Here is a 13,333-nt window from a genome sequence, read left to right on the forward strand (position 1 = left end):
GGTGTGGGGGGGGGACTATTATCCAAGAGAAAATAATAATAAAAACTGTTTACAGCCTCCAGTTCGTCTCTGCGAGAACGCTTTGAGAGCACGAGCCAGAGGATGTGGATTAGGAAATATGACAGAAAAGGAAAGAAAAACTACCTGTTACAACCAACCAGCTCTGTTGGGAGGGAAGTTTACAAAATGTGTGTGTGGGAGCGGGGTAAGTGGTTCCACAGAAATGGAGCAGATGTACAGACAGGATGCTGACTGGTGTGGTAATGAGATGATTTGTCACCAGGATTGTTGAAAAAAAAATCAGCCAGGATTTGTAAATAGACGTCTGGTTAGAACAGATGAAGTAAATATGTTTAAAGTAGAGGTGGATGATTCAAGGCTTCAGATAACAACTTCCATACGTTGATACCCCCCCCCCCCCCCAATGCCGTCCTTTCTTCATCACTAGCTAAATTCCCAAACCACGCAAGGTTAGATAACAGCTGAGGCGAATGCTGTAAGCAGGCATTCATTCCCTGCCTTATCTACCATCTCCCTCCCTGGGCAGCAGTAGCTGAGTTTCCATTATGTATGCAAAACTTTGTCGATATTCTGTTAATGTTGAAAAAACACAGTTTCGCAACTGAGGTGTTTCCATTAAGTAAGAAATGCTATTAAAGTCACGCGTGAATACATTTGTTCTCATGATAAGTCATTATAACATGGCAGCAATGGATGTAAACACACAGCATATTGCTACCACGACATCATCAGAGGAGATGTCGGCATCTTCTGTGATTTTTCTTCTACTTCCTGTTATCTTCTACATCGTCGTCTTTTTCACCAGTAGAAACAGCCGGTTGTTGATCACGTGACTCCCGTGATGCGAAAAAAGTGTTTCCATTGCAGTTTTGCAAAATACACCAATTTCGATACGGCCGAAAAACCACCTCATCCTAGTGCAAAAACATTTTGTCGAAAAACTTAATTTTTTTTTTAAATTTACGTGTTTCCATTGAGCAAATTTATTTTCGAAATTCTAATTTGCGCATTTTCATGGTCATTGGAAACGCAGCTATTGATACACATCACACATCTCTCTTTAAAAATCAGATGTAAAAATAAAATTTGAGATTTCTTATTTTGTAGTCAAGTTTGACAATAAATTAGGACTATTTAATTAATGTCCAACACAAAAAGACCCTTCAGGATTGCAACCTGAGCCAAGTGAGAAAGTGGTCCGTTTCTTCCTAAGCCCATTTTGTCTTTAAAGAAACTTCCCGACAAGTTGGATGGAAGCTCAACATCATGTCTGCGTCCACAAATTATATCACAAGCTGTCCTTAAAGGCCTACTTTGATGTTTATTTACTGTTATCTCAAAGGTTTCCTTTGATCCATAAACTCTTCCCCAAGGCTCTCCTCTCCTCAGATATGAAGAGATGCTGGAGGAATGAGGCTCGTCTTTGCCACATGCCTTCGCCCTTGGCGTTCTCTCCCTCACCTGCTGCCTGCCAAGGCTCCCGGCTTCTCCGTCCTCCTTCACCGCTCTAGCCACAGCCACGGCTGGCATTCTTCCCCTCTATTCATTATACCACCACTCCATCAATGGCTCTTTCACAGGGCCAGCGGTGTGGGGTTTGATGGGATCCGAGCTCTTTCTGAGGAATGCTGCTGAGCAGCTTTCCTTGAAACATCTTCTCTCGCATGGCTTCTGTCATTTGTTTTTTCACACCTTTCACCAATAACGATTCACTCAACTAACAAAAGAACATTTTTCTATATCATCCTCTCCAAAAGATGGATGACCGTTTCCCAGCACTTTGGTCTAACATTGAATTAGAGGAGTCAAGTTGCTCAAAGATGACTTCACATTTATTCTAAACAAAATTGGTGCAAAATGTTGCCCTTGTCTGATGTAAAGCTCTGGGGTCAGATTTATAAAGGATTGCGTGGAAACCATACTAAAAGTGAACGTACGGCCAAAAGGCGGAAATGGCGTACGCAAAAAAAAAAAAAAATAATAATAATCAGATTTATAAAACCGTGCATTCGCATGTTTCTGCACATCTTTCCTTTTTAGATCACAGCTGCACGTCAGAGTTTGCGCATGAGGTCCCGCCTCAGGTTCTACCCTCTACACGCCCACATTCAACCATAAACAGCCAATGTAAAGTACCTCATGAATGTTAAGATGTATTTAAATCAGTCAGCTGATCAGTGATTGGTTCAGACACGCTCCGTCATGCGTCTGGAGGATGACAGGTGCTGACTGACAGCTGCTCACGTGAACAGAATATCTGTAATTGACACAGATTTTCCCTCATTTTGCCTTAGAGTAATCTAACGATTTTTATAAAATAAAAAACTCAGCCTCAACTTAATTTTCTCTCAGAGCCTGCAAGATGATAAAAATAATAAAAAATTAAATTAAATAAGTCAGATAAAATTAGAAATAAGTCCACTGCTCCTCTCCTCGTCCTCTCCCACTCCTGCCTGCTCTGTTATCTGCAGCAGACAAGTTTGGATTTTATAAATCACAACCTTGGCGTAAAAAGTAGCGTACACAAGTCTCTGGGCTCATATTGTGCGTATGCAAGTTTTATAAATCTGACCCCTGAAAACAGGTGCTCATTTTCTTTTTAAGAAGGCTGTATTAAATTAAAATGTTGCATTACTACACAGTTCTGTAACAGTAGTTTTGTTTGGGATACTAAAACAAACGATTATTCAAAAATCTAATAATATATTCCAACTATTCCACTGACAAGTCCTCTGGTGTTTGTCTTGTCAAACAATGCAATGGCAAAAACACTTTTCACTAAATCACCAAAAATAATGACCATTTGCTTGTTTCATTTCTTAATCTTAGTAATATTTAACTAATCCACAGCTAAATATGGACTGGGTGGAAGCTATTGAAATCACACACTTGCAGACAATAGCTAATCAGAGCTCAGTCTAAAATGATTTCACAAATCCTTGAGGATGATCCTTACCTTGGCCTCACATTTCCTGTGGGTGGCAGTTTTGCATACTAGAGGAAAGGGGAAAAAAACAGAAAAATTAGAAATGTTAAAGCTACAGAGTCAGCAATTCTGCTTGTTTTTTTAATTGCTCATTCAGAAACTTTTGTTAACTTCTCAGTTTTTGTCCAATTCCTTTGAGCCATCAGCTCTTCGGGACTCTTACCTCTGCAGAAGGAGCCCACGTTGTCGATGTTCTGTCGACACACACTGCACTGTCGCTTCTTCTTGAACGTCTTTTCCTTGAAGACGTGGGGCTCTCCCTTTCCAGACTGATTAAAAGCACACAAACAACACACATCGTAGTTTAGTAACCGAGTCAGACATTTGAAATAGCCTTTGATGGAGCAGCCAATAGACTGCTGCCTCTTACGGTCTCTGGAAACAACAACAAACAAAAATCTTATTTGAGCTTCACCTCAGAGCGTAACTTTTGTCTTTTAGGAGCCAATTTTATATTTAAAACACAGCTTTTTGACAGAAACAAAGAGACTGATTGATTGAATGCTTGCTCCGGCTGTCAAAATTCAGGGGGCGCATCCTCTGAAGGCTGAAATTGTTGGCTGCTTACATCACACCGCCGCACCGGAGGCTGTCCAAACTCCGTTGTGTTGCTAATGCTTTTGTCATTTGTATAGAGCATTTTTTAATATTATTCTTGTCGGAAATAAAATGAGCATTTATAGCAAAATAAATGTGCACCTACAGTGGGTCCCTTAGTTCTTCAAATATTACCTTTAAGCTAATTTAATTGTTTTGTGATATTATATGAATATATTCATATTTTGCTAATTTTGATCTATTTTTGCCTCTGTTTAGCGTCGTCGGGTAAGGGCGGGAATAAAGCAGAAGACTAGACCATCCAAATTCACAGCCACCTTTTTTGTTGTCTTCGCTGTTGAACAAGGACTTAGACCGGGTCCTTCGAAGGACTCAACCCCTGAATTTGGACACAGCCGGTTGACTGCATTTGTACACAGGATTTTAGATAGATCAGTTTTACCTCATTCATACGACTGACCTGAGTGAATATTTCTCTTTATGCATGAATGTATGACGTGCACAACTGCAGCAGCGTCAATCTTTTGTCTTTTGCCTTTTGAACCTCTGTTCTGGTTGTGTAACTGTCTCTCAGTAATAATCCCCGTAGCTCCTGCCCATGCCTTTTTTATAATCCTGTGTTGTGTGTGAATGAAAAGAAGTTACATGTGTGAAAATTAAAAGAAAAAAGAAAAAAATTGAACATAGTGTTAAAAAAATAGCTAGACAGGTTGAAAGTGTAAGAAATTAACTACTTTTCTTCCACATGCTCACGTGATTGCATGTGCGTGCGTGGAAATCACTCCCGCCCAGTGCCTCTTTTGTTTCCCAACACGGGATTATGTACATGGCTGACTGGGCTTGACGTGACTCTGTGGCGACTTTGAACATGAGAACCCCAACAACCGAGGGCCAAGATGGAGGACAATGGGAGGAGGAGGAGAGGAGATGGGGAAAAAAGAAAGTTGGAGACATTGTGAACAATGTGCAGTGTCATGCTGAGAGGCAGCATAGATATTCTGGAAACTAGAAGGCATCTAATCAAAATTACAGGATTTGGTTCCCAAGCAGAGATAAACTATAAGCATGCACATTTTCATCAGAAAAAAAAAAACCATCCTTCTCTGATATAATGTTCATTATACAGCATTATTTTTATTTTATTTTTTACTCGGTGTGTCTTCGTTCATTGTAACATCACACAACGGTTCAGTTTGTGCTTTTTTCCATTAATCTGCTGTTCTCGCTGTGTTCTGGGACTGGGCTGTGTTTGGACAGCTGCCTGCCTGGCATCACCCTCAGCCAGCTGTGTTCAGCGGCTGCTGGCATATTCCTCTACAAGTGTTCTATGACCACAGCACCATGGACGGTGGAGCCGGACCAAGTGGGTGGCTTAGGGGGGGCTGATGATGTTCATGCAACATAGTCTGCTTGGTGGGAGATGTGGTTGCTTTTGGGGGTTATCTGGTCACTACAGAACTGAAGGAAGAAAGTAAGATTGTGTCCACAGAATCAGCACAAGAGATCAAATTTAACCAGAGCTGCATCTTAATTCAAACTAATCCAAATTTTGGATTTATGGATACAATCTCAAGGCAAAGTCGTGGAGAGATGGTGTCAGGTTTGAGAACCACATGGTTTTACATCTGTTTAAGCAGTGGACTCAGTTTTAGAGATAAAGGTGAGGAGCTTTGTCATCAGAGGGAAGCATAAAGAGTCGCTACAGGATAGCTCCTGGAACCACCCTCTGGAGGTTTTCTGGGCACGTCAAACTGGGAGGAGACCCTAAGCAAACAGAATTTTCTGGAGGGATTATATATCCTCTCTGGCCTGGGAATGCCTTGGGAACTCCGAGAGTGTTATTATGAAAAAGGATATATTAAATTAAAAATTATGGCACCAATAATTGCTATGTCAGCTGCTGATAAAGAGGGCTCACCTCCATTATCCTTCACTCCTCTTGCTTATTAATGGAGCTCCGCAAACACCATAAAGCATAAAAGACTTTGCAAAAACATTATTTTTGTGTTTGCAGACTTGGTATGTGATCATTCTCATCTATAAAGTTGTGTAATTGTTTGGTAAAGTTTCCACACACATTAGTTTACACACGAAGCCGCAGTGAGTTTAAAAAAGCAACCAGTTACAGTCAGCTGAGCCACAGTGGTGATGTGGGCTAAGACATAAACACACAGAGGAGAGGCAGGCAGCATTCTTCCTGCTTCAGAAACAATCAAGACCACTATATAGCCCAACCACATGCAATCATGGTCAGACATCTCTGCCACTGAGCACTCTATAAGGTGTTGCAAAGCTGCTGCATGCTGGTTCATGGAAGGGGAATGGAGGGTGAAACCACATTTAGATTTTGACACTTGTGTGTTTTGGCACTCAGTGGAGAAAGGCATACATTATAAAGCAAAGGTCAAATGCTTAAACAGATTAAAAACTTTATTAACTTGGGAGATTTAGCAACTCCAAAATTTAGTACAGGGGTGAGCAACTATTTGTACCTCCACTGGGACTGGTTGTAAAAGGCCAGACCAACAGGCTAAACTCAGTTCTATCAATCCACCCATTCATTCATTTTCTTTTACTTGCTTTTTCCTTTCTGGTCTGCAGAGAGTTGGTGCCCGTATCCAGCAGTCAATGCCTTAATGTAAAAAAAGCAAGGTAACTACCATAACATAGTTGGTATTGATGACTAAGGTCATCATTTGGTGGCAAAAATTGAATTTTATCTTAATTATGATGTCAATAGTAGGCTAATCACCTGAAAATAAGAATAACTGATAGTGAACTAGCCCAGCAGCGTTTCCCCTATCATCACCCAAGGAGGACACCCTTATAACTAACAAACTATGGGTATATTATACGCTTCCTAAATGTTTAGAGGCCTGTGAGTATTGCAATTCCTGTGAGTATTGCAATTGTTGATGCTTGTGTCCTTGATGCACTTGGATGCCTGGGCTAAAAGTTTGTAAGGGCTGTCAAAGGGCTAAAAATTGTAGAAACAAATTGTATTATTTGTGGTTTAAAGCGTTCTAGTGACCTCTGTGTTGGTCAAAGAAGACCAAATCCTGGCTCGAATGAAATTATCACAGCTTAAACCAGATATACGCTAGGGCTGCACAATATATCGAAAATTTATAATCATCGTGATAACAGCCTGTGCAATAGGCATATTGCAAAAAATAAAAAATAAATGTATAAACTGCAATAAATTTTTGGCTCAAAATTTTGCATTTATGAGTTTTGTCACTCAGATGAAAGCTTTAAGTATTTTACCAATAAAATGGAGCACTTCATGTATTTGGCCAATTGGATGGATATCTTCATAATGCTGGAATGAAAAATACTAGTTTTTTTGTCTTTTTTTGCTCTGAATCCAGAGCAGCAAGACATCAACATTACTTATTTGTTAATTTATCGCAAGTCATATCATTATTGCAGTATTAAGCACTGCTATTGCAAATCGCAGATTTTCCTAATATCATGCAGCCCTATTATACACAAGTGTAAAAAACGCAAGTTTATCTTAAGGGGTTAACTTCATGAGCTGTGACTAAGCTGCCACTTTGGAAGTGCTATCATACCAAAATATCATCTACAGACATGTAACTTTTCAAACATTATGATGACGTTTTGCCACCCTGACCAGATAGTGAAGTTTTGGCCCCTGGCCCATGATTTAGAAAGATAGAGGAGCACCCTGGGCAGGATGCAAGTCCATTACATGGATACACAGAGACAAGACAACCATTCATACGCTCATCCAAACCCACGGACAACTAAGAAAAAACAATGCACCTAAGATGCACGTTTTTGTTCTGTGGAAGGAAACCAAAGTACTGGAGAAAACCCACGTGTGCACAGAAAGAGCATGCAAAAGCCAGGAGGCAAACCTGTGACCTTGACAATGAGAGGCAACAGCTGTAACCACTGCTGTGCCAACAATGTACAAAAACAACTGGGGAAACAATACGGTAAGAACGTGAAGACTTGTCACATGCATAAAGTCAACAAATACTTGAACATATTAAAGAAGTTGATCAAATTTTGTTTTCAGCAAAAAGATGCCACTATGGAGGAAAAAAACACCAGTTTTAGGCACAAAATTATTAAAACTGCAGTTACGGTGGATTTATTCATACTTCGGTAAGATAGGAAAGGTTAAAACTATTTTACAACAACTTTTTCCCCAAATTTCACGACTTAAACAACACAACAGATTCTGTAAAATTCATCCCTCAGCTCAACTTGGGAGTCCAGCAGAGAAAACCAGAAGGAAGGACGTTTACAGCTTTTGTGGAGAAACAGAAAAACAGCTGGTAGAGTGTGAGTGTTGGCTAAAAACAACCTGTGATGCAGAGCTAAGCCCCCAGGATAGTAATTACTGTCACCGCTGCAATGAATAAAAAAATAAAACTCTTCTTCTGGTAAAACGTGGAATTCAGAGCTCGTTTCTTGGTTTTTGGAGAATCTGTTACCGGTTAGATTGTTTCTGCTGCCTCCGATTAAAAACTGGCTGCAGAACAACAAAGAGCGTGCTCTTCAAAGAGGGCACAAACTGATTATATTCAAGAAAATGTATTAAAATCTTCTAATTAATCCTAAACACAGCCCACAAACACCTGAGACACTTTACTCACTCGCTCACGTGCAGAAGTGTTTGTCCCCGCAGACAGTCTGTTAAAACAAAACACAGTTGTCTCTTTTCCTTTTTCCTGTCCCTGTGTACGCCCAAAGAGCCCCCCCACCTCCTTGTTCAACATCTGCTACACACAACAAGGTCTTTTTTTTTCCTGATATTTTTAGCCCTCTGGCAGAAAAAGGAATCAGACGTTTCTGGAGTCAAAGAGATGCTTTTTATTTCTAACAAGATGTCCCCCTCCCACCCTCGCTGCCCCCTCCATTAGCCGTCACAGAACAGACGTCGGATTCAAAAAGTGAGGTGGGGCACACATGCACAAGAGATTCACACACGGACATACAAATGTAAAAACAAAAACACAGAAGCCATTCGAGGCCACAGATCTCTGGAAACTCCTGCGACTTCTACTAAAAATAGGCGTGATATTTGAACAGAGCTGGTCATTGTGTGTGAGAACTTCATTACAAGGCTGTGGCCGTGACCTCAGCTTCGGCTGCAGATGGTCAGCGAGGACACAGATTGAGATGCAGAATGGAAACGAGCCAGAGGCAAAACTTTTTTTTTTGCTTATTGGAGACAGGTGTTGTCACCAGATGAAACCTGCAGGCCTGGAATATTATTTATCCTGCAGTTTAATGCAAATAGAGAAAATGCAGTGTTGTATAAAGTACCACAAAGTGATACTTGAGTAAAAGTACAAATATCTTACCAAAAAATTACTTTGTTAAAAGTTAAAGTCTCCTTTAGGAATACTACTTGAGTAAAAATCTTAAAGTATCTGATATTTTTTGTACTTAAGTAATAAAAGTAACACTATTGATTTAAAATGAGCAGATAGATTTTCTGTAATGACATTTATTAGGAGGTGAACCTTCTAAACAATGCAGAAATGACTGTCGTATTAAAAAAATTAATGATAAATTTATGATGCACTAGTCTAGTATATGAAGGCTGCACAAACCTTTTCCCAAAATGAAAATCTGAGGGCTGCGGCCAAATACAATATAATTCATGAAATACAAATACTTATTAAGTACAGTCCTTTTATTTTAATGATTATGTCCTGCTGCAGTGTGACATGATTTGTTTGTGTATAAACTAATACAGCATCAGAATTTATATATCAGAGTTTTATATATTTATACTTCTCATTCAATCACAGTTAAATTCACTCTGTCTAGGAGGCACAGTTTATATGGATAGTATTTATTTTTACAATAACAAGCTGGAATAAAAACAAGCAAAAACGAAATAAAAGTAATGACTTTCTACTTCTTGTCTTTTTAAAATAAATGTAAGGAGTGAAAAGTACAGATTGTGTGAAAATGTAAGAAGTTGTAATAAAAAGTAGGCTGAAAAAAACACCCAAAAATTCTACTTCGGCACAGTAAAAAAGTATTTGTACTTAGTTACTTTACAACTCTGAGAAAATGGTAATAGCATGTCTTGTTCAAGAGTGATGGTAGGATGGATTGACGGGTTTTGACTTCATCCTTAGTAACGAGGGCGTTGCTTTGGTCGGTTGTGGTGACAAAAAAAGAGTTGAGTTGAAAGGCAAATCTCTGGATTTATTTCTACATTAAAATCCTACAAGATACAAGCAGCCGGAATGAGCTTTCTTCCAATGGTGGTACGAATAAGCAGCAGAAGATGGAAATGGAGTTACATCGTAAAAGTCTATAAATATATCATTTTACATTTTAAAGCCTTAAAATATTTTAGATCCTATATATACATGACACAAAACTGATTTATTCTGCTTTTATCAGGTTGAGATTTTGTTTAATGCCACACCAACAACTGTGTTTGGTACTTCTTGTGTACCTAATCCACCCTCCACTGAGAGGATATTATCTGAGTTCCTGCATCATTTGTTGGCATCGAGTCCAGCATGTGTGTTAATAAACGTCCGTTAGTCGTGTGTGTGTGTGTGTGTGTGTGTGTGTGAGTTTTGTGTGAGACCGGCAGCGTAGGGGAACAGGGACTGCCTGTTCCTGAGGTGAAGTCAGCAGCACACCGCCCTGATACACTTCCGTTCTCCTGTGGGACTCCTGAAGCGAACGCACAGAAGAGCGTCTTATTGCGGCGCTGCTAAACTCCCCGTTCTGTGCACGGTCACGGTTAATTCACCGTGCTCCCCGCCGAGCTACGACGAAACCACGTTGAGAGTCTGACACCATCCGGGGTGATCTGGTCCGGGTGCAGCCCGAGACTCTTGCAAATCTGCAGTAGCGCCTACGAGAGTAAAAGGGAATCCTTTTCATCCATTCATGCTGTTTGAAAGCAGCAGGTGAGACTGAATAGCCGCTTGTGTCGACTTCCAACTGGTAGATCTGCACAAGGGAACGTGAACCAGCTTCTGTTTCAGCTTCCTGTCTTGGCAGTGACCGGAGGGCATCCCAAGTAAACACAACCACGGTGTGCCATCAAACCTCTCAGTTACACCCAGTAATTACAAATATAGAACAACGACTGTACACGAAGCACAACCAGAGTATTGTATTTTGGCCACTTTTGTATATCAATTAGAGCTGGCTTCGAAAGCAACACATTTCCACAGCGTTTCCGGCTCAGATTTTCCCAGAAAGATGAATGTTTTTAACCTGATCAAAGCTATGCAGAGAACCAAAATAAATAAATAAATAAATAAATAAAATGTCCAAACTAGGATCAGGAAAGGTTGGAGTGGCAGGACAATGTTATCTTGTTGTTTATCCAAGGCTGATTTCCTCAACAGCACTAATTGGCCAACATGTGAAGAAGAGTTAAATCATCTGTTCACATGCACGAACACACTGATGTGCAAACTGTCCCATAAAACATGTGCACTAATTATTTTTTAGCTTAAAAAAGAAAAAAACATTTACTGTAAATTTAAGGGCTCTTTTTTATAGGGCTGTGTATTACCAAGAAATTGGTGATACATATCACGACACAGCTCACAATAAGCTCAAAAACAGTTTCTTTCCATGGGCCATCCACACTCTGAACAGCAAAGATCAATAACTAATAATAATAATAATAATAATAATAATAATAATAATACATTTTATTTGAAGGCACCTTCCATGGCAATGAAGGACACCGTACACTTACTTTATTATTGGTTTTGTCTCCGTATATTTACACGCACCATTTTCTGTACACGCTTCTTCCTTTTCAGGGTTGCGTGGGTCACTGGTGCCCATATCCAGCAGTCACAGTGTGAGGGGCGGGGTACACCCTGGACAGGTCACAAGTCCATCCTGCATGTCTTTCTATGTTCAGTTTCATAGTACAGGCTTATGCACTGACAATAAAGACTATTCTATATGGCAGTGGTTCCCAAACTTTTCAGCTGTTGACCCACAAAATACCAGAAGCAGAGACCTGTGCCCCCAGCTGTTGTCGGCTGATAAATATTGTTTTTACGTCAAATAAACGAGAGCATATAACATTTTTTATGACGTTATTTTTGTCAATTGTAAGTACACTAATCTTATTATTTTGTAACAACAAAGGCAAAAAAATGTTGGTTGTCATTTTTTAGTGTAATTAATTCAGAAAATATTTTCAGGACCCCTGTGGGTCCCAACCCCAACTTTGGGAACCACTGCTATATGGTATATCACAAAATAATGTGATAGTGTAAGCAAGGAGATACAGTATATTGCCATCCCTCCCCCCCACCCACCCCCCAAAAAAGTCTAAATTAAAAGAACTCAGTATAAGTGGCACATTATTCATTCTATGCATAAAATCGGATTAAATTCATTTTATTTTTTATGCAATCAGAGCACTGAACAACAGTGAGTTACATCAATCATCCATCCATTAAGCCTTAACTAAAAATCTATGCAGTATTCAGGAAATGAAATATCACAACATTTTTAGTGTATCAATATTTTCTTACACCTCTACTCTTATCTGTAAACTTTAAAGCCTACATAAGTCCCAGACTGAGTACAAAACATGAGTAGTTAGCTAGAAGAACAACAGTTCTGGGAACAAAATCATCCATTAACCTGATTAAGTCCCGTCCTGGTCCTCGTTTGCCTCCTCTAACAGACCTGATTCAGTGACTTAACTACCTCTTCAAGTTCTGCAGAACCATTCCAATCATTCATTCATTCATTCATTCATTCATTCATTCATTCAGGTGTGCTGGAGCAGAGAAACCTCAAACATGCAGGGCAGCGGACCAGGACTGGACATCCCTGGTTCAGAGTCTCAATCAAGTCTAAGTCAATACAAGATGCTCATTTGTTGATATTATGTTCCCATTTAAAACTTAAATAAAGCTCTGTGTGTTTTAAAGTTGGGCTAATGTGTTTTCATACAAATTATACAAATAAATTATTCGAAGAAAAAAAAAAACCCAACTAAAATTCTGATGACTGGATGAACTAAAATTTGATATTGTGAATTAGGCACTTTGCTTCTTTAATAATTCAGAATAAGCATAATAATTCTAAATAAATAAGACTTATTTTTTTCCCTCAACAGTTAAAGAAAATGTTTCACTAAAGCCTGCATTCTTCCAGATTCTGAGAACAGTGCTCTCACAAGCACGAACCCACACAACCTGTCATCACAATCAGGCAACAAATTGTAATCATTCCTGTAATTCAGGCCTACCTTTTAAATGAGGCACTAATTACTCCAGTCCAACTACGCATGGCTTGTTGAATTAAATTCAAAATCACAGACTTCTCTCCTCCATCTCATTACGAAAACATTAATTAAAGACTGAGGAGAGAGCAGAGAATTCAGGTTCAGGTGATCCAGGAAGTCTTTTTAAACTTTGTTTTAAAGCTACCTTATTTCTTTTTACTACGACACAACTGAGACAGTGCATGACTGTTGACTCACTTTCCTTAGTTGTATTTGTGCACCAAAATCTAACTATAACCCTGTATTTAAAACTAAACAAAATTGCGAGTAGTCATGATAGTGACCTTTTTTTTCCTCCAATAAACCACCTTATCTTACAAATCTTTAAGCAGAATTCCTCGAAAGAGTGCATTTCACCTGCTGCCTTGAAAGCTAAAATTTTATACAAATATCTAATGTGATCCGTTACTACTCAGGGTGACAGGATGACTCCCTGCTACTACCACACCCAAGTTCAGCTCTAAGTTTGCTGAGGCCACCGT

The 13,333-nt window shown here is 39.4% G+C and overlaps 1 protein-coding gene across 1 annotated transcript in view; it reads right to left on the bottom strand.

Moving 5' to 3' along the window:
* Positions 1-13,333, bottom strand: part of tns2a (tensin 2a) — a gene marked incomplete in the record, with an annotated part of 63,270 nt that overhangs the window by 38,633 nt on the left and 11,304 nt on the right. The window contains 2 exon segments of the mRNA XM_014019858.1: positions 2,978-3,015; positions 3,171-3,276. Coding sequence (XP_013875312.1) covers positions 2,978-3,015; positions 3,171-3,276 — 144 coding nt within the window.

Source organism: Austrofundulus limnaeus, unplaced genomic scaffold, assembly GCF_001266775.1.
Source record: "Austrofundulus limnaeus strain Quisiro unplaced genomic scaffold, Austrofundulus_limnaeus-1.0 Scaffold234, whole genome shotgun sequence".
Lineage (NCBI taxonomy): Eukaryota > Metazoa > Chordata > Actinopteri > Cyprinodontiformes > Rivulidae > Austrofundulus > Austrofundulus limnaeus.